General features: G+C 42.9%; 1 protein-coding gene across 1 annotated transcript in view; it reads left to right on the top strand.

Annotated features, from left to right (window-relative positions):
- Positions 1 to 22702, top strand: part of NCBP2 (nuclear cap binding protein subunit 2) — a 38727-nt gene extending 16025 nt beyond the window's left edge. Inside the window, exons 2-4 of the mRNA XM_069618621.1 lie at positions 6434 to 6615; positions 13597 to 13735; positions 21928 to 22702. Of these exons, the coding sequence (XP_069474722.1) occupies positions 6434 to 6615; positions 13597 to 13735; positions 21928 to 21999 (393 nt within the window). The 3' untranslated portion in view covers positions 22000 to 22702. The remainder of the gene's footprint in view (positions 1 to 6433; positions 6616 to 13596; positions 13736 to 21927) is intronic.
- The last annotated feature ends 262 nt before the right edge of the window (positions 22703 to 22964 follow it).

Below are 22964 nucleotides of genomic sequence, written 5' to 3' on the forward strand. Positions count from 1 at the left end.
GACATGTGAACCGTTCATCTTTTTATTCTTCTCGACCTCTGCCGCCTTCAATATTGTCAACCATTCTCTCCTTGCCATCACAAATGAGACCATTGCTTTTTTTTTGCTTCACACCTTTCCGCTAGACATGTTCAGGTATCCTGAAACAACCTTTCCACCCCGCTCACCCCCTTACTGTTGGAATTAAAGTCTGTCTCCTTGGTCCACTTCTGTTCAAGCTCTATAATTCAACTCTTGGTGCCCTGATCGCCTCTTGTGGCTTCTCCCATGAACTCTATATGCTGACGACAGTCTGAGCTTCCTATCCTTTCCTTCCTTATCCATCAAGCCGTTGTCCAAAAGTTCAAACGGTCCCTCTGCCATTAAATATTGGATAGCGTCTCACTCGCTCATGCTCAACTCCACTAAGACAGACGTTCTCTACTTCCCAGCCAAACAAACTATCGCTTCCGCTTCCTCTCCCCCTCCTCTTTTCTCCTGACTACCTTCCATACTCTGCTTCCGCTCGTAACCTTGGTGTCATCTTTGCCTCATCTCACAACTTCTTGCTCTTCTCTAAATCTGCCAATGCAACCTCCATAGTCCTTTCTAGATCGGACTACTGTGCCTGTCTACTCTATGACCTTTCCAACTGTGCTTTTTCACCTCCTGGACAAAGTCCTCAGCTTCTTGGTCCATACACTTTTCAACCTCTCACTTACCTCTACCTCCTCTGCCATTACCAGATTACCTGGCTAGCCGTGAAACAAAGCCATTTATAAACTTATCTTCAAAACTATTCATGGACTTGTCCCACCCTACCCATCTGCTCATCTCACTCCTTATTCTCCCCCTCACTCATCCTCGGCTCACCTCCTCCCCCTGCGCTCCCTCTTGTTTCCATGCTCTCCCTCTTTGCTTCTCTACTCTGGAATGCTGTTCCTCTCCATACAACTCCAACTCTACCCCTATTTATATCCAACCTCGGAACCCTCATTTCTGAAATACCTGTTTCGGAGTGCGCTACGTTGCTCCCATCACCCTGCTCACCTCTCTCCCTACCCTCAGACAACCATACATCACTTTCCATCACCACTCCATACTTAATTTTTTAGCACCTCTTCCACCATCCTGTTTCTTTATTCAGTCCTATCCTTGTCCCTGGTTTGTGTCCACCTTCCCCTTCAATTTATCTGATCCTTGAGTCCTATTCTCTCACCCAAAGGCATAAAATAAGCAGTGCTGCATAGCAATTTGCTATGCAGTTCTGTAGGCTTGTTAATCAAATTGATGCTTGTGTAGCAAAACTAGCTATTTAAGTTGCCATGTTCAATCAAAGTACAGCTAGCCCTGCATTCCTCTTGCCCTCAGTGCTCTCTTCACTCTTTTCTCTGTTCACTTCAAGTGCTAATGGAGCGAAGTGCAGCAGTGATGATCGCCTCTGCTCTTAGTGCCAACGGTCTCTGTGGGAGTGCTATGCAAGAATTGCAAATTTTCTTTTTCAAATGATTGCAAACTCAAAGTAAATTGGGATTTTAGTGATACTTTTATTAACTATGTCCTGTCTGGCAAAGACCAGTATGTGTTAACTTTATATTATTTTTAAAAGTCGTGCAATTACATTCCTAAAAATGCAAGTTGCTACATAATGCATAATTACAGTACTGACAGTGTAAAACGCTGCATCATCTCATGTTTTAGTCACTTTTGGGTCAGTGTATCTAAATCTCAGTGTCGAATATATTTCATTTTGTTGATGAAGATGCATCAGATTGGCGAGTTAACACTTCTGAAGATGTACATGATCACACAATCGAATGCTTTTGATGGCAAACCTAGTTCTGTAACTTGCTGTTGCATTCATCTCTGCAATTGGTGCTCAACCCATGAACTGATGCCATATTCCTTGACATTCTATGTGATCACCCTGTTGCTTTATAGCAGCTACCCTGAAAGCAAGATGACCTCAAACTACAATATTCCACCTAGTTTGCCCAGTTCTCTGATCGTTACGCCATCCACTCTGCGTAGTTCCTTACTTTCTTTCCTCTTAAATTATGAATACACAAAGCTAACTAGATGTTTACACAAAGTAGTGATCAATAGTTCCATCCAGTTGGTACACGTCTTGCGCCTTGTAACATTTGTGTATAGGCGCGTTATAAATGCCATATCATACATCTACAGATCTACTGCACTTTCATACACTGTCGTTAGCCTCCAGAGCTTGCTTTGCTTTATAATTATGATTGCATTATATATTAGCACCTGCAGGAGACAGCTGGCCAAACTGTTTTCAGAGCCTGTTTATCTGATCTATTTGTGTCCATTCTTGCAGCTAACCCTTTACATTTTACAAACACTCAACAGCAAGTCTTTTCACCCACTCGCGTAGTCGAGTAGAAGGGCGAGTACCATTTGCAAGGGATGTTAGAAACATTTACTTTACAGTAAATATCAAATTTTTCTCTGTCCATGGCTTGCATCCGAGTGACAGCAGTGTGTCAAACATAAAGCGGGTTTGTAGTGACATGAACCATGATAAAGAAATGCCATTTAAATTTGGTGTTCGTTGCTATGGGTTGAGTACATTTCTCTTAGAACAAATAAGTAAACTAAGTTACCTGACCTGCAGGTCTAGCTTCATTTGCAAGCCCTAACTGTTCTCGCAAAAATGTCTTATTTCAGCGGTATGCAAATATGCTGTATTGTTGCCAATTTCATGCCTTCGGTACAAATAACTTCGGGCGACATTAACAATATTAGTACAACATTGCTAATCAAATGGGTCTGTTTGCTAATCAATACAATTTTAATTAGCAAACTCTGCAAATCAATTTTTGAAAACAAATTTATGCCTTGCACCCCATTGTCAAGGACCCATGTCCTCTGCTCTGTTATCAGTTACATTTTGTGTTTTTTGTGCCAACAATGCATTGCTATGATCTCTATAAATACGTTTTTTTTCGTGTCCTCAAAACTCTCAAGCCCCATCCCGAGCATTCCTTCCCTCCACAGACCACCCTCTGGGTGGCTTCTTGCATGTGCACAATACATTGCTTTTTCAACTGTGCTTTGGCACTGCAACGCAAGACCACTTCAGTGTTGACTGGCACAGTGTAAATGGTCAGTAACATATCCAATAGACACAATAGCTGGCTTGAAGGTACCTAGTGCATGGTATTCAGCTAGCATATTGGAGGTAAAAAAGCAACATTAGTGGAAGGGACGTACGGTTGCAATGTTTGAACAGTTGCCAGCTTTACTGCAATACGGCCACTGCCATTAATTGCCCATTAAGTATATGGAAAACGGACTCTTGAAATCTTTACAGGGCATTTGGGCTTGGTTTTATGTTTGGGTCCTCAAATCAAAATGAGCATAATCAGTCTGCAAAAAATGTATATTAATGCATTTTCTTGGCTTTTTTTGTTCCTCATGTGCTATAAAAACTCTATGCATGAAACTTGATGGCATGTTAGGTAGAATTCTCAGAAATGTGCTAATTCCCTTCTACCTTGGAGACCCCCAGCTCTTTTGCTGGACTTTGGGACTTTTAATTTCTAACCTGGAGAGAGTGAGCCCTTTTTCACACTCTCGTGTACTTTTCTGTGATTTGAACTCTGTTTCTTTTGACTTTGGAGTCTGACAAACTCAATAGGCATCATCTTTACATTGTGACACAAAGCACCTTCAGTGCAGTGGCACAGGGATGTCTTTTAGATTTCCCACGGTTTAAATATCTTCTCTTGGTAAAACTGTTTCCAAGAGCAGTGAAGTGAAAGTGACTTTACTTAGCACACCATCTTACAATGGGTTGTTGGAGGGGTTACTTAGTATCCCTTGTCTAGTTTATGTAACTTAATTAATGGCTGGTGGCAGTGGTTTACTTTTTACTACCATTGTGTGTTTTCACTGCGGGCTGCTATCGCAGCTGCAGTAAGGCACCCATGGGTTCCCATTTTGTCAAAATGGCCCCGGTCTTTTTTCGCCACTTCTTGTTGAAGAAAAGGTCCTTCGTGAGATTTACTCTGTGCGCCAAACCAGGTTTGGTCCCTTTGTTCATTTTGTCTTTGGATTTCACGATCGAAGTCCCTTTTCTGGCTCCAGTATGTCTGGCAGGGGCAGGAAGTGAGGGAGGTGCCCGAAACGCCCTGTGTGTAATCCCCTTGGTTACAGGAGTGCACCCAAAGGTGATTGGCCGGCTGGCTGTCATTAGAAGACAGCCACCCTGCTGTGTGATCGACAACTAGGATGCAATGAATGGGAGAAACCTGCATAAAAGGCGAGGCTTTTGGCTTGGAAGGCAGAGTCGACCACTGGATGAAGAAATCCAAAGAAGAACTTGGGAGAGACACCTGCTGCAACTCCTGGACCGTTGGTTTGCACAGTGAAGCCCTGCTGCTATGCTGAAGCTGCATATTCGCCTTGACTAGAGAAGACCTGCAAAGGACGGCTTCTCCCCTTCGGTTGGTGAGACCAATAGACCCCAAGACGAGCTCATCTGGAAATCCTCGGAGCTTGCTGTACTTCCATTGTTGCTGCAGGAACCGAAGTGCCAGGAAGAGGAACACCAGAATCTAGTGAGTGTCTTTAAAGTCAGACCCGAGCTCCAGGAAGATCCTCTGGACTCCCAGGAAGCAGAACTGACCAAGCCTGAGCCACCTCAACAGAGTGCTGGACACCAGATGTGAGGAAAGTCTGAAGTGGTATCCGATAACCGCGGTGTTTATTTGCTATAGACGCGAGGAGGTAAAACCATGAAGTGCCGCTGAATTGCAGTTTGCCCATTGCTGCCACTGACCTCCCCATTGCAGTGCAGGAGTCTCCAGACGTCCTCCCTCTTGTCCCCACCACTAAGGCCCGGGAACAACAGGATCTGTAGAACTGTACAGGAACAGAAGCCAGCTGGAGCCATTTCTTCTAACCAAAGGTACTGTAACACAAAGGGGACTTACCTCCTTGTTGTGTAGCCTTGCTTGTTCTCAGTTGAGACTTGTCTTGGTTGCTTTTGCAGAGTTACTTGCAGCTTTTCCCTTCACACGCCTCCAAGCTTGTGGCCCTTCTGTGATTCTTTATTTCTACAAAGACTTCTAAAACATTGTGCAAGACATTTACTTAGCTTCAAGAAGTGCTTCAGTTCACCTAGACTTTTGTTCAATTGACATTGGCTGGCCTGGCTCCCTGAAAAACTCTTCTAACCTCTGACTGTTTTACCTCTCCTCCAGGAAAGGGTTAATTTACTTTGGATTGGGGGTTTTTAAAAGTACTTACCTGCTTCAGAATATTTGTGTAACGTTTTGTTTTATTCCCAAACCCTTTTCTTTGACACCAACTCAGCATTGCTCTAAATGTATCAGTGATCTATTAATGTCCACATTGGCCTACTTATTTAAGTCACCTCAGGGTGTAGGAGTCATCTGTGTGCCATCCCAAATGGGTACTTGCTGATTTAGAGAAACCAAGAGTGTGTATTTGAAGTGCATTTGTGTGTTGCCTGTATCTTGCTCCCTTCTGAAGAATGCTTATTGACCCGACTATTAAATTAATAATTGCTTAATCAAGAATCCCTTTGTTTGAATACTTGTCACTGTGAATCTGTGTAAAAACCCTACTGCTCAAATTGACCCCTCTTGAGATAAGCTTGGCTGCTCAGCCACACTACCAACCTGTGTAGTACAGACTTATACCAAAGGTTGGGTTCCTATTGCCAGGAGGTCAAGGTTGCTGTAGTCTTCCAAAGGATACTGCACACAATCTTGCTTAACACATGTGTAGCATGAGCAGTACATATGACTAGTTATGGTTACTTTAGGAACCATAAATGGAGCATGTCGGGGAGTTTGATTTGAGGGACACAATGGCTGCAGCGCATAACCGATTTTTCTTTTTCACTGAACACATAGCACTTTGCCTTAAGTACTGCTGTGAACTTTAAAATGGTTGAACCTGGCCCTTTATTTTATTTTGTTTGCGTTTAGTAAGTGCTGAGTTCTTTTACTATGTTGTAGCAGATTTATTACAGAATGTTGCTAGATATATAATGTGACCAGGTGATTTTTCGGCCAACCTCATGTTTGTTTTTGGCAAGGAAACGAGTAACTAATGGGGGAAAGCCTGTTCCAGCCAGGAAAGCATGGTATTCTGTGGCACCATAATTGACGGCTCTGTACATCATGGCACTGCTCTGCAGTGTTGCTCTAGAACCTCCTGGGAGGGTTTTCTTCAATAACCTGAATTCTAGTTGTGTTATTGACACTAGGTTTAGTTCATTTGAGACACTGAGGAGTAAGGCACACATTGTAAATGCTAGCACAAATATGGGTGATTGTAAATTGACTTGTTGTAGGATATTACTTTTTTTGTTATATATGTTGCTTTGGTATCTGACCTTTTTCTCCCTCCCACCCCCTGTTCTCCCTCCCCCACCCCCCAATTCTCTTTCATTTACTAGGGGAACAGATATGATCAGGAAAGGATTCTTAAATGCAGCGCCACACTATATGTTGGAAATCTTTCCTTCTACACAACTGAAGAACAAATTTATGAACTCTTCAGCAAAAGTGGAGATGTCAAGAAAATAGTTATGGGTTTGGACAAAATTAAGAAGACAGCTTGTGGATTCTGTTTTGTGGAGTATCCTTCACTTCTGTGGAATTTATTTGTAGGCAATATTTGTTTTAACCATACTGATGGTCAGTTCAAGTATCTCTCCATTGTGTACTTATAGCAATACGAGGCATTTATTTTTGTTGCTTATATAGTGTAATGTAATGGCACTGAAATCATGGACAAATGATAAAACGCCACAGCCAGGAAGATCCATTTGCATGACCGATTCAGAAAAAGCAGTATAGAGAAGAAAAGATTGGTATTCCGTCTTTATAACAAACATTTTATTTAGCCCTGCACATATATGGAAACTTTTATGACAAAACATAACGAAAATGTATGTGGGGGTGGGGTAAAGGGTTACATCCTGTGGGGTAACGGGGTGGGTTTTTAGGGGTGGGAAAGAGGGTTTCCCACCCCCAAAAAAAGTGTTTGTCGTTGCACATTTTTCATTATATGTGCATTTGTTATAAAATGTCGACCTGTAACAAGAAGATTTTAGATGTTTTTTAAAAAATTTTATCTGAGCAAAGGACAAGCAGGAAATGCATATAAAGCGGTAAAGCATGCCACAGCTACGGTCCAAGAAGGAGGAACAGTCAACATAAAAAGTGATGCAGAACAAAGGTGACAGGAAGGAAGCTATAATTCAATTAAAGAACAAGGATAAAGAGGAGCTTAAGCATGAATACATTTAAAGACAAGAAAAGACAGAAACTGATATTCAAAACGTTGCTGGATAGGTGGCCAGTGAAAACATGAAATATAAGAAGTGATGTGGTCATACGAGGGAGGCGAAAAAGAATCCTAACCGCGGAACGTAAAATGAAACATAAGAGTAAAAAGAGCATAGTTTGGAAGTCGAACATAGAGAACAATAGTGTAGACGAGAGAACCATTGATTGAAGCAGAGCTTTTGTAGAGCAGGTTTCCACCGTAGCTACTAGAGCCTGAAAGGAAAAAGAATTAAAAACATACCCAAGTTATGTGCCTGATTAAGTGGCGCTATATATATATAATGGGGGGGGAGACTCTTTGGGGAAAGTAGAGCATTTCAGTTTTATTAGGGTTAAGACCTAGAAAGAGAGTAGTCCTAAAGCTTGTATAGCAGATAAGCAGGCAAAAAGACATTGAATACAATTGCAAAAGAAGGAAATGGGGGGGGGGCGGGGGAATGTTGCTAAAAGTCTATAATTGGCGTAGAGATGAACTTAGAACCCATAACTTAGAACCCATAACCATATATTAAAGAGACTAAAGTATAGAGGGTGAAAAGTGGCCCAAGAACAGAGCACCGGGCAACACTGTAGGGGGATGAAAAGTAACCAAGAGCCTTTTAAAAAAACATTAAAGGACCGATTGGAAAGGTAGGAATTGAACCAGCAACAAAAAAAAGAGTAGTCACCTGTGTCGAAGGCCACACTGATCAAACGGGATCAGAATGGACGTTAACCACTTCAGTGCAGGAGGCAGCCCACAATTATGCCTTATGGGATTTCAGGACGGACCTTCTCGCCCTTAGCACTTAAGGGGTTAAGAGGGCTAGCTGAAGGATGAAGAGATAAAAGGGCAGTTTCAGTTGAGCGATCAATTTAAAAATACCACTCTGACTGCACGGAGCAATCTTTCTAAATGGAACTGTCACACCCCTGCTGCACGTGAGTGCAGGGACTGACGGGCACGTCTGGGCCCTGAAGCGCAGGATGAGGAGAACAGGTAAGTGTGTGTATGTATTTGTTTTAGTTTGGGTGGGGGATAGGTGGCTGGGGCGAGACGGCTGGGGCTGAAATCCTGTGGGAGAGGGTGGGGTGGTGCAGGGAGAAACAATGGTGGCTCTGAGAGTGAAACAACCACCGGAATATTAAAACAAATTTCAAAGGTCTCAAGAGAAAAAAAGACCATTACAACAATCAAAAAGAAATTGGGCCTTAGAAATCTGTTTTTCTCTTGAGGCCTTTTTCAAATGAGGTCTATTCACACACAACCGAAAAAAACTGCACACAATCCAGATTTTTGTGGAGGAAGCAGATCATGAGCATTGAGATACGAAGAAAGTCTAGTGGACAAACCTCTAAAGGTTTAGACCAATGGGGAAGAGAAATGCAGTGAAAATGTCCCGCGCCAGACGGATCTAGAGTGGCTTTCATTAGCAAAGGAAGAACAATGATGATTTTGAACATGGAAGGAAAAATCCCAACAGATGTAGATGAAAAAATGGTAGTTCAAATGGAGGAAAAATAGATTTGGCCAAAGTAGGTAAGGGATCAGAAGTAGCAGCAGTAGGATAGTACGAGAAATTATAAAACATTGCCATTCGAAATCGGCAACGGGAGGAGGCGGAAGTGGGGGAAGCAACAGTTGGACAGTCAGAGTATGTGATCCAAGGAGACCTAATGAGTTCTGTGCTTAATTGTTCTTGGTGTAAACTGATACCAAGTCCACAGAAAGATTGTAAGTGGTAGAAGGATCTGGGGAGGGAGGAGCAAGAATTTTACTGCAGGTAGAAAAGTTTGTCAAGTTCTTCTGCTACTAAATTAATAGCAGGCGAGTCCTGCACACCTGCATGATTGGTTTTAGGCGTGGATTTAGCTGGCTCAATACTTCTCCTCTCCCCCCAGCACTGCTTGTCTCGTTCCAATTGATAACGTCTAAGCATTTTTCCTTTGTTTTTTGAAAAGATATATTTAGTGCGGTCCCTAACGACTTTCTGTGCAAAAAATGCTGATGCCCACGCTACGTCTGAGTAGCCAATTGCCTCTGTCCCTTCACCCATGGTGCAATACAACACACTGATATGGGCTGCTTCATTTATATTAACTTTTGGGATTGCTGCACACATGCGACAGCCATGACGGATATTTACTGGCAACTATGGAAAGGTACTCCTGTGCACCCAACTAGAGATATTGCCGAAGTCTACATGCATGCTCAATATATTATTGAGGGATTTCATTTTGGTGTGGGAATTACTCTAGAGCTAGGGTGGTCATTAAACCATTGCTTTGAAGGGTTTGTTATTACAGGGCTCCTTGAAATTCAAGTGACTATTTGCTATGCCCTGACCCCCAGTGTTTTCTTTTGGGGGATGTCGGGGGGCGGGAGGGGCTGTTTATCATATCCTTAATGAGCTAGATGCAAAATTAACCTTAAACTACATAACTGCATACAAATAACTGACTGTAACGGGCATCGGCTTCACATTTTGAATAATAGTTTTATACTCTGGTAGGTGTCCAGTAGACAACAAAGCTTTCTTGTTGAATGAGCAACTGTTGTATTGGCGAATTATGAAGCACTTAAAAAAACAGATGAATTGTTTATGCTTGAAAGTGTTCAAAATGTACGTTTATTTGGTCGTTATCTCTGGTCGCACCTTGTAGCAGGTTTGTCATTGGTCAAAGATTTGCAGGATCAGAAATGCATACGTTACTTAGTCCGTTGTGGAGTTGGGACTCCATTTGCACAGCATATAAACCGCTAATGTAAGGAATATAAATAGCCGATTCACCAATTTCTATAGGTTGACTATAACGGGTTGAAGGCATTTCAAAACAGTTGAGGATTCATTTCCTCTTAAAAATATGATGCATTTCTACTCCCATTAATTGCAAACCTAAAAAGCAGCATTTAAGATATCAACAATATAGGTGCCATGTTCATAACTTTAGAACCTTCTTCCAATTATTTTCCACATGATCACTGCTCCACAACTACTTTGTAAAGAATGCGTGCTTTAGAGAAGATGTGCAAAGCCTTGCGTGTCAGGAGTGAAAATATTTATTTAGGAAGCACAGGGCTAGAAAAGATGCTTTCAGTTTTTAGTCTGACTCCAGTTGGATGTTAAAGATCTGAAATGGTATTCTATACAAGTGAGGTTTCCCCAGTGTAAGGTTATTGATTGGGCAAAACAGTAACCCTTTCTTTCTTCTACTACTTCTGCAACCATTCCATAGAATGCTAGAAGGATTTAAGATTCTGTGAAATGGTCTGCCTTGCGTGCTTCTGCACTAAGATATTCACCGGGCGTTTCCTCTATCCCTTGGTTAATACTAAAATGGCACATTTAGCTGAAACATCTAATACAATCTAACTGGGTTAACATTTAAAGTTGCAGGCAATTAGCCAGGCAAACAGTTTCTTGCCCACCAGTTCTCCACATGTACACCATTTCTTGTCACAAGTCAATTATTCACAATGGCTAGTGCAAAATCGAGACCTGGTATAACTCTAGTAAGAATGTAAACTATAACTTGACTTACATTAGAGAATACTGGAATCTACCAATAATGGCGGCATCACTCACTATAATGTGCTGGCAGGTTGGCTGAATTTACTTGTTCAGCAATAGTTTCAGCCCTGGAGTTGCTAGTGATGGAGATCTAAAGATTTCCTCTTCCCACTGCCTTACTTGGTGCAAATGCAATCCTTAAAATCCCTGCAGGCTTTCACAGGAACTGCATTCAATCCCGTAGAGCAGGCTGGTGTAGCCTGGTACTTTGCCAATCTGCACATTCCACACTTTGGTATAAATGGTGCTTGTTGAATTGTGCAAAACTTGTGCGCTCTGCATTGCTTAACTGTATTTTGACCTGCTTTTGTCATGTGCCCCTGGTAGTTTGTTTTCCTAGATATGCTTCTTTAAACACTGTTACGTGTCTTACATGACTTTGCACATTCAAGATCCATTTTTGTACTGTTTTTGCATCAGCCATGACAGTGGACTGGTTTAACTGCATTCAACAACCATCCAAGCCGATCCTGTGTACTCCTTTTATTGGGGCGGAGGGAGCCCCTGCTACAAATGTGCTCTGCTAGGATGCTTTTTATTATATTTTTTTAAGCTTCACAGAAGCCCACCTGCTTGAAGGTTAAATTCAGTCATTCAATCAAACCTCCTTACAATGCCCCACAGGCAGTTTACCTTGGAATGCTGAAGGCTTGTTTCCTTTAGACCTGCCAATTCTTCCAGGAAGTAAACTGGGCACTGTTGGTAATCCGTTTCAAAGTGGGTCCTCTTAGTCTTTCATTATTTTAATCTGGGTAGTGTCTTTAACTTCATGCCACTTGGAAAAATGGTAATGTGGTAAATCTGCTCTACAAATCACGGTCAACCATGGCCCAAAGGAACCCAAAGGTCTTTGTCCATGTTAATGCAGATCCCACATACCTTGACTCCTAAGTCCATTCAGGACCACCAAAACTGTCGTCGTAAGGCCCCCTTGGCGACCAAAATCCTTGAAAGCTGTTGAGCATTGGTAACTTGGCCCTCACCCATTGTGGACTAATGGAACTCCTTGCCTTGCAACAGCGCTAGGTTTGCAAGTTTGTTGGCCACCTTTTGGTATCTCCTGGAACATTTATACATTGTGAGACTAAGGCTATCCCTGGCATTTACTTTTTCTCACTAAAACATCCATTGTGGCATGGCTGCTTCGTTCTTGGACACAGAAAATGGAAGCCTGCATAAGTAATCTGCAGGACTGGCAGTGGCGTTATTTAATATGTATTTTCTTGTGTATGTTTTGCCAAAGGGCTTAGTACAATTGTGCTAATGTTTGGATGCTCTGCTGAAAACAGTGATCTTTGATCCATTCTGAGAATAAATGAGGCACCCTTTACACAAGCTAGGCCTTAACATAACCTAATTTGACATCTGCAGTAAATGCCGCCCAAAATAGGCACATGGCAGTCATTCACGAATTTGCATCAGAAATGCACCAAGCCGAAGGGATATTTCTTTGGCAGGCTTGCAACCTGGTTACGTTAGTGGTCGTCTGGTTTGAATGAGCCTTCACTTTAGGGGTTGTCCTGGGAGTCTTAGTTAAGACGTGGGGCAAACTATCCCAGTCTGCTGCTTCAATTGCCCAATGCACAAGGTGAACTTGTCTGTTCATTTGCAATGCATCTCTAGGCAGCATTACATCCATAACAAAACAGAAGTTTAAATTCTATTTCTGCTTCCCTTTGTCAGTATGTGGCCTCGGCTCTTACTGTATAAAGCTGCTATGCTCTCCCCACGGCAACTTGGTATATTTAAGCACTCCTTGTATTTGGAGGGCTGGTGGTGATCCAGAGCTGAACAATTGCACATTTCTGTTGTAAACCTGGCCCTTTTCACATGTATATCACGGACCCACCCATAAAACATGCTCCAGTCAGAGGTTTAACATGACATTGTAGGGGAGGCATACCTAATTACTGTAGACTTGCACAGGAGTTGGTTAAATCAATGTTGTAATTCTATTGCTAAATCCACATCCTCCAGATAATAATTTGGCACTTATATAGCGCTACGAACCCTCAGGTATCTGAGCGCTGCTTATTATTACCCAAGGTGTGTGGTGCTCATTTATCGACCTCGGAAGGATGAAAGGCTGAGTTTGGCCTTGCCGGGATTCGAACCTTTGTTAGCAGGCTCTGCACGCTGTGCCACTTGACCGGCTTAGGTAGGGGACTCTTCCATCCCTCTGAAGGTTCACTGTGTTCATATGTGTAAAGATGGGTGCAGCTGGATCTACACGTACAAAATCTACAGGAGCGTGTCTCTGGTTCTGTGCCGAGGCTGTATGTGGGGACTGGAATACATACTACTTTAGTTGCAAGGTGGGTATGTTTGAAGGCCATTGTGCATCAGTTACTAACCGTTTGTATGATGATTGTCTGTGCATCTAATACTCCTAGTGGACGTTAATTGTTAAACAAGGCATAGGGAACTAGTCTTTCCCACGGCCCTTGCTTGTTGACTTAGTAGGTGGGAAGTGAGTTTATAGGAGGGGTTCAGAGTATGAGCGCTCACTACTGATTTTGGGTTTGCTGATGACGCACAGCAATCGCTTTCTCATTCTCAGATTGAAGGTCAAACCATATCTATACATGTGTGGTTATCAATTACCAAATTTCTGCATGTTATGTTTCAAAAGTATGATTGATGTACTTGCCTATTGTGATTTCTTCTTTTTTTTTTCCTTGTGTGGGATACCTGGGTTGATCCTTAACTCGCATAAGATATTATTTAAGAGGTGATGCAGAAAACTGTATGCGGTACATCAATGGTACACGGCTGGATGATCGAATCATCCGGACTGATTGGGATGCTGGCTTCAAAGAAGGAAGGCAGTTTGGCCGTGGGAGATCTGGTGGCCAGGTCAGTGACACTACTTGCAGGGCTTCACCGCGGTTGATCTTATTTTGCTCATTTGAATTCTAAATGTGGCTTCCACGTAGCTCCTGTGGGCGGGCAGGACCTTGTGCAAAATGTAATTTCCAGGAAATGCAAGTTTGTCCATGTGAGTGGAAGAGAATTGATGTGAATTAGGAGCATCCGCCCCTCACCACCCCTTCATTAACCCCGAATGATGACAAATGGGTGTTTACCTGGGATAGCCAGTATTTTGTGTGGGAGGTGTGGGTGTCCATGGTTTGCTTTCAATTTAGGGTGTGTACAAATCTTGCTCAAAGGATTAACGTGGACAGGAATGGTTCAGATGTAGGATTCGTAAGGAGTAGGTGTTCAAACCCAATGGACTGTGAACTGCAGTCCTCTCATAAATATAATTTATTTTGCATTGAACTCCTTCTGCAATGTTTGTACATAATCACTGGGGATCGAGTGCCAAGGACGAGTATGCTCGTCCTTTTTGCATAGACTTGCATAATAGCCTGGCACTTAAGGGGTTAAGGGAATGTTTGGACTTCCCATGGTTTGCTAGCAAGTTCAGATTTTGTATTTCAACTTTTCAGGATACGTTTTTCAATGACATGATCTGTTTCTAATTGCAAGTTTTGCAACCTTATGGGTGAGTGGCTATACTTGGCCATCTTTAGAAAGAATATGGTATACTAGTCTCTTCACCCCAACACACTATACCCTATGGACAACCAGAAGAATTTGACATTTTGGTATAAATGGGTGCTGGCTTGCAACACCCATTTACCTAATATTGTTACCAGATTCATTCCATGTTTCTTAAATAGTTTAGACTTTGCGCTTTTATGCTTGCGTATTTGTAGTGACATAATATTTGCATTGCATTTTAGAGCGTTGCATGCTTTTGCTAATCTGCTAATTGTGTATTGAATCTTCCGGGTGATTTGAATCGGTTTGTTTTCAAACTCTGCACGCTCCGCTCTGTTGAACTACACTCCCCAGAACGAGTTGTAGTTTCCGGAAGCGTTTTTCCTCAGAAACCCGGCACGGGCGGATTTAGCCAGTCTGTGCCAGTCCGCGGCTAGGACGCGCAGTGACGCGCCTCCTGCACTTACTCCATCATGGGGCTGGCAGAAGTCTTTGCCGCTATCACAGCAGAAAGAAATATTTCAAGGTATGTTCTATGCATCATTCCAGACCTCGGTTTGGTGAAACTATATTGTACCTTTTGGTGCTCTGTCCATTCCTCCCTCTAGTTCTGAGGAACCCAATGTAGGCCTTACTCGGTCAGTGGACCCCATTCTGTGTGTGGATCTGGTCGGGGGTCCTATTATGATGAATGTGATCAGCTCCCAGCTACGAGCCATAGATCTGACTGATCCTATTTACTTACACACTTGGAACAGGGAACTACTGCGCTGCAGCCATCTCAGACGTGCGTGCTTACCCCTGTTTCCAAGCAACGTTGCATGCCACTTAACACTCATTCCTTAGTTAAGCATGCCCACGAGATCTCCAATTACATTGAGCATAGCAATCTGGATTTGTGTGCCCTGGCGGAGACCTGGGGTTCCAGTGCTGCAGTTCCTAGTCTTAACTTATCTATTCCCAAAGGTTATGCTATGATTCGAAAGGACAGATTGGTGGGCAGAGGTGGGGGCGTTGCCTTGATTTTCAAAGAGGCCCTTTCCATATGGGAATCCCCAGGTCAAATCGTAGAGGGAATTGATTCTTTACACATCAAAGTCGGTATGAATGTGGAGTCAAAAATTAACATTCTCCTGCTTTATTGCCCTCCCTCACAGAACGCAATCCTGGTAGAGGCTCTTAACAATTACTTGTTGCCACTCTTGAAACCTTCTTCGCGTTTCATTCTTGGCGATTTTAACTATTTGCTAGGTGATGGCGCCGATCACTATGCGATTGAATTATTACAACAGTCGTTATTCGACTTAGGCTTCGAACAGCAAGTCGTTGCACCTACTTGCATGCTTGGTCGCATTCTGGACTGGCTCTCGATCCTTAATGTTGCTTGCCACACTTTCGTGCATTTTTTCCTATCAGTACCTTTCCCACTGAAAATGAAGAATAAGTTTAGTCGCGTAATCTGAAACGTCTGACTTTGAACCCTTACTAGATGGTACTCAGTGTCTTAAACTCTACCCCTCCATGTTATGTCATAATGCTTACCGTCAAATATGTCCAATATTTCCAACACTTCAGCCCCGCTGAAGCAAAAAAAAAACTAAATGAAGAGGGAAATAAAAGTAAACCTTGGTTTACAGCAGAGCTCCGAAAACAAAAAGCCCAGACATTGAAGGCATTTTATTTCTGGAAAGGGATAACCCTCTTAACTACCGACCATTATCTAATGCCCCCTTCTTGTGACAGGGTCGGCTACGGTCAGATCTCTCAGCATCTAAATCGGTACCCCATCCTGAATCCTCATCAATCTGGATTCAGACAAAATGTTGGTACTGAGACCGAAGTCTAGACTACTGGATCGGCTAGACAAGGACTCACTCGCCCTCCTAATATCTTTGGACCAGTCAGTTGCGTTTGACTTGGTTGAACATGTCATCTCATGTGGCCAGTGTGGTTTCAGCCTCCGTTTACTACATCAAATTGTTGTTGCACATCAGACCCCACGTTACACAGGCTAACTGGGAAACTATTGCTATAGCCATAATGGGGACTAATATCGACTACTGCAGTGGTTGGTCTTTGTAAGCGGGACATAAACAGACTCCAGATTGTACACCTTAAATCTTAAATTCAGGCATTGACTCCCACTACACCCTGGCACTGTTTGGCTTCACAGCAGCACTTTTTCTTGGTTTATGTTTTTTACCTTGTCTGCGCCCTAATGCCTCTGGGTCCAAGGTGCGCATTACAAATATCGTAAAGTAAACCCAATCCTGGTTGGGCATGAGTTTGGGTAGGGCCACCAAGTGGCATAAAATAGATAGATCTCCAAACGTCTTGACTCCAGTATTGTTTTTTATTCTGTGGTCTGCTGCAGATCAGGTGGCTTCTTTCCTCCATTACTGCCTGATGACAAACTTAACAGTGGAGGCGAACTTGTCTGGCTGCGACATATGCATGTTTATTTCCAGAAATGTAACCTGATGTATGAGGAGACCTGGCAGACGAGGGGTGCAGGCTAAGCAATTATGCAATTGTTGGAGGCCATTACCTATGTTGAAAGTTTTGGGGGGGGCGGAGCGGGAGGGGGGGGGTGCCTTTTGCCTCCTGCCACAAAATGGATGCGCTTTGCCCTCATGTAGACTACCTCAGAAGATCAGAGCGGCAACTATTATGAATGGTTTAATGGCTGGTTGGTTTGACGCTTAGTAGTATGCTATCCTGAAATTTTATTGGGGGTGGTCTGGGGGGGAGAGATTAAATCAACTGGTATTTCTATCTCCTCAGCTTGGCCTTTATAGCTTGCTGCTGTTTTGCCTTCAATTGTTTTGGAGCTGAGGGCATTGGTTGCAAGAGAATCCAGGCCATGGAACTAATGTCCGAAGCAGAGTACTATTCAGCCCTTGTTTGTGCTGGAAGGCCTTAGGACGGCTGTCCAGCAGGACCGACTGATTTACTTGACTCACTCCCATTAACTTTCAGCAATGTGGATTAAAGGAGCGCTAATGGCAAATTTAGACTATGTTCTGTACTGTTTCTTTTTCATAATTTTATCTGTGCTGTAGATTGCAATAGCCTATTCTACAATGTAGACTTTAATTCATACTTTTTATTCGGAAGATGCAGAATGAACGCGAGTGTACTTCTTGAATGTCCGGTATTCTGTTTCCAGAATATTAACCCAGGGTTGTTGGTGTCTTGACTTTCCTCCACGTTTGGTGCATGACAACTCGCACTTGGCGAGTAAGAAATCATGTCTATGTGCATGTTGAGAACTGGCATTCATGTCTAGTGACTTTCAGATTGTATTGGATAGCTCTAAGGAGCTCAGTTTATGTAACTAGGACATTGACTGGTTATCCTGTCTACCTGGGATATTACGCTTTAAGATATATATATTTTTTTTAGTTATAGGTGGTGCACCAAATCGCTTGCTAGTTATGCTGAAACCATGTAAGACTATTAAGTGGTCCTAAGCAGACTTGTTTTTTAAACTCCTGATGTCGCACACCCACTGCTCTTTGCAATCAGGTTTCATGGTGCACTCACTATGGAACCATTGGCAGCAAAAATCTGAGGGGATCAGATGATTCAACGGGTCCAGTTCGGAGAAGCCTTGCAAAACCTATGGCTCTATGTGGATGGTATGTTGTTGGTGTTACAAGAAATGGACTCATCGGGCCAGGCAACAATGGATTACATCAACATCTTTCGTGAGTACTCGGGGATATTGTCATGGCCACAGGCCCCAGAACACATAAACCACACCATATAGTGATGGGGGCAATGGGTCACTTGACTCACTTATGTCCCTTTGGGACCCATAAACACAGGGCCCTCGGTCCTGGCGCCTTTTGCGCCAGGCTCATATAGAGATGTGAGCAGGAACACTTTATTTCAGTGCAGGAGTGCTTTTATTTTACAAGAACTTTCCAGGAGCTGATACATCCACATGTGCTGACTCATCGTGTGTGGCAGGCAAGCTGAACCTGGTGGGCGTGGCTTCAGAAGCTCAGTTTTATAAGCTGCTCCATCCTTCAGGCCGGTTCTTCGTGTTACTTTGCACTTGCGCGCAACGTGACGCTCACCGCTGCTTGGACCAGTTTACTTGCCTTTACCAGGCGTTCTCCTGCATACTCGCCTCCAGGAAACCAGTGCTTCATCTGCAGACTCATTTCCTGACATCCGATCTTGATCCCGACGCCGCAGCACTGCGCTTCGCATCCACGAACTTGGACCCTGTGAAGACCACCAGGTTGGAACATCCGTCCTATGGCTGTGCCGCATTTGAACCCCATGCACCCTAGTTAACAACTTACCAGCTACTATCCCGCTGCAGCTTCGTTCCCTCCGGCTGCCGCCTCGAGCTCGGCAGCTTCTGCCGGGCCGGCAACATCGCCTGCAAGGGAAGAAAGCAAAAAGCAAACCTCAAAAGTGGAACGGACAGCAATACAAGACAACAAACTTTACAGTACAACAAAAACAGACGAGGAAAGACAAAGGCAAACGGGAACACTTACCTGAAGCATAGTGGCTTAGTCGCAGCAGGACTGGACTACCACGTGCAAGGGACCAGTGAAGGAACTCGGTCCAGATCATACAAGCACCCCTGCCAGAAGCAGCAGGATGGAGTGCTTGCCAAAACTAATCAACAGGTGAGCTTTCCAGGGACAGCACATCCCACGGGTACCACGGTTTGGCAGAAGGGGTCTGGAAGGGGATCAGGCGCACAAGCTGGCATATTCGCGCCCCCTTTTCTCCACGCAGGAGCAGTTTCGAGCAGCATCACCTATTAGCACCAGTCACCACATAAGCGCAGAGGGTGAAGTCGGACCCGAGCAACCTCACCCCCGGGAGGGCTGCAACCGTGCCCCAACGCCTCTGCAGAGACCAGGTGAGCTTAACAGATATAAGATAAATTCGTCTAAATCTGAAGCGATGCTTGCATCAAAGGCTTGTACTGTTCAACGGTTAAGTGAGTTTGGCTTTAGATGGTGCCCAGAGAAATTGCAATACCTCAGCAGTTGGTTGACGGATCAAATGATGGATGTTAATATGAATCACATAATTGAGAATCGGAAAAATGACCTGCACAGATGGAATGAATTGAAGCAAAGTCTATGGGGAAGAGTGAACGCAATTAAGATGACTTTGGCTCCTCTTATTAACTATATCCGGAGTATGATCCCACTGATGGCAAAAAAGAAGTTCAGGGAAGATGCAGAGCTTAATACAGTCATTCTTGTGCGAAGGGAAACCACCTCGGCTGAAGCTGTGGAAATGACAACTTTCATCTGAACATTGAGGCCTGGCAGTTCTGGATTTGGAAGATTATTATCTAGTCTATGGATCCAGACATTTGCTGCCTTTCATTGAGAATTCAATGGATGTTTGGACTCCAGCAGAAACTTGCAGATGAATACCACTTGCTCCAAGTGCGTTGCTAACGTCGGAAGACACACATGGATGCAAATCATATGCTCCAACAACATTTTTGAGAGAGTGCTGGAAAGGGCTTATGAAGCATAGTAATAAAGAAGTCTCCTACTCTTGTAACTCCTTTCTTTGGCTAAACCCAGAAGTTAAGCTGGAGGGGAAAACATTGTTTTGGCCTAATTGGTATTTGAGCGATATCGAATGGCTGGGTGATCTTTTCGAATGAGGAAAATGGATCGCCTTTGAAAGATTAAAAATGGAAAAGAAGCTAGAGGATGGCACATTCGGGGAATGAGCTAGAGGATGGCACATTCGGGGAATATATAAAACTGAAAAAAGCTGTGGGGAATAAAATTGCCGAAGAATGCAAGGACTGGATGGATTGGCTGCAAGGTTTCAAACTGGATGGACACATCGTTTGCAGGGTGTATAAACACCTGGCACAATGTAAGGTAGCCAATGAGAAATTGTTGAAGAAATGGACTGAGGTGATGGCCTAGAAAATGAGTGTGAGCAGATGGAACAATATATGTAGGAATGTGACATTGACCTTGTTGAATATAGGGGAAAGAGCAAGACAAGATCCTGAATAGGATGTACTGGACTGAACAGAAATTATATGAAAGGGGCTTGTTCGAGTCGGAGGCTTGTTAGAAATGCAAACACAGATTGGCATCCTTTGACCATATGATATGGGAATGTGGGAGTGTGAGGGAGTTCTGGAAAGAAGTGACAGACGATGAATAAAGTTCTGATGACTGATGTGGAGTATGATTTCGAAAGTATAAATTCTTGGGGAGGAGCTGATGGGAGATCTGACATTTCCACAGAGGGTTTTGGTTCTTTAGAGCTTCGCTTGCAGCAAAGAATTATTTTAAGAAACTGGAAAAGTGAGCAAACACCCTGTTTCAGATTGGTGCAGCTGTCAAAAATAGAAAGGGTGATCTTTTTTAGGAACAAGAAAAGAGACCTATAAATGAATTTGGGAAACCTTCTTGGATTTGTGATGTGACTCAATGTTTTATTTATTTTTATTTTCCTTTGCGCTGATGATTATTGTAAAGTTTGTATTTATATTTGTAAAATGTAATGTAATACTGATTGTAATTTCTCAAATATATAATATGTGAATACAAAGGTTTCGTGTATGTAGTTCTACAATACTTGTTGTAGAATGAGAAGTGAATCCTCGATTTGTAGAAACTCTAAACTATATTGAATAGGTAGGGTGCCTATGAACTCAGCAGCTAGTGGGACACAGCTTGTACCACTAAAGTGAAATTACCCAATCTGATTTGAAAGAGCCTATGTGTTTTAATTTGCAGACACTGCATTTTCCAAAAACAAGATGGCGCTGAAAACATATTTTACTAAGTTCAAGACACCTTTGTCTCGGTTCAAATAATACTTTACCCATTTTGGGATTTCTTGGAATCCTGCTTCAAGAATATTGGGTGATTGTGTGGCACTGACCTTGTACTATGCCTGCTCTGTTGTATATTATTGTAATCAGCAGTTTGGGGGAGGTGCAGTGTCTGGGTTGTAATGGTGTAGAGGTGTGATGAGGCTACTGGGGGTGGGGTGGATGTAGGATGTAGGGTGAAGGAGTCTCCCTTGAAAGGTGTCTGCGGGCATGGAGCGGGAAGAGAAAAGGTGGGTCGATGACACTAAGACGTCAATAGAATGGTGCAAGTGCCAGAAACTATACAGACGTGAGGTTTTTCAGAGGGTGACTAATAAGCGGTAGGGGTGGGTTTGGAGGGGCAAAGGTGAGATGAGGTGTTTTCACATAGAACCAAGGCATGTATTTCAACAGCCAAGACTTGTTCAGTGTGTAGCGTTCAAGTAGCAGCCATATAGTGCTTTTCCATGCCAAGCTTTGCTAATGATTGGTACTTGGTGACTGCAGGTGTTTCTCGTGAGACTCGCGTTATGCACCTTGACGACATGTTGTCTCTACTTACCAGCTGGATTGCATGCCAAAGCAATAATGCTATCATGGCACACTTGTTTATTTGGCACATTTATGTTTCATAAATACGATGATTGAATTGTGGTTGCTATTTGCATTTTTCACCCCAGTTTCTTTGTGTTTTCTTCTTTTTAAGGTCCGGGATGAATATCGCCAGGATTATGATGCTGGAAGAGGTGGTTATGGCAAAGTTGTCCAACCTTTGTGACAATGAATCAGCGTGGCAAATTCAAAATGTTATTACAGATTGGAAATGTTGCGCCTTAAATAGTTCAATAACGTGTAGCCTATAATCTGCCATGATTGTTCGTATAGTTAGTAGCCAATGTTAATAAAGGGGGAGGGGAATTGCAGGTTTAATTTTGAAATACTTGCATTTGGTTACCTCCAAATGAGTACATAATTTATGACGTTCAGAACCAATATGGCTATTTTCTGTTCTCTCCCATGTAAACATTTATTTTTAAAAACACTTAAGTAGTTTCAAACATGCTTACTAATTCAGAGTTTGCGTACAGATTTATGTTCTAGGCAGTAATAAGAAGGTATAGGGTTTTGGCAGTTGCCATTTTTGTAATATTTTTCTATAGGTTTATTCATGTCTCATGGTGTGTGGGATTTGCCTTGTTTAAATTTGTATGGTAGTATGTGTTATAACTGTTGCAGGTCCCCACCAGAGGTGGCTTCTGATATTGGACTGTGATTAGATGGAGTGCTCTCAGAAGCATTTTTCTAGTTGCAGGGAACTCATTTATTTAAACCCTGGGCTGCACTGTTAATGAATAAGCCTGAATGTTAATGTGAGGTTTATGCATCGTAGCCAAGGACAAATCCTTGATTTGTGCCTTTCTTGAAACTTATGTATGTATTCTGTTTTCACTTATTTGTCCAGTAAACCTTTTTTAGTGAAATGCTTACATTGCTTTATTGGTACTTTACATGTCAACGGGTAAGTGTCATATTGACAAACGTTGTTGAGCATAATTTAACTTGCTCATCTTCAGTTGTCTCTCTAAATGGGGAAACAGTTCCTGGACAAGAAGCAGTTTAATGATTGTGGTTAATCGAAACAAGGGACAGGCCACTACTGCACATGCATGCTGCTTTGACCCTTGCGTGGGTCTCATGGCTAGAGTCGTCTTCAAAGTTCGGCGGCTCTGATGCATGTTGCTA

This window comes from Ambystoma mexicanum, chromosome 10 (genome assembly GCF_040938575.1).
Source record: "Ambystoma mexicanum isolate Mex_15411 chromosome 10, UKY_AmexF1_1, whole genome shotgun sequence".
NCBI lineage: Eukaryota > Metazoa > Chordata > Amphibia > Caudata > Ambystomatidae > Ambystoma > Ambystoma mexicanum.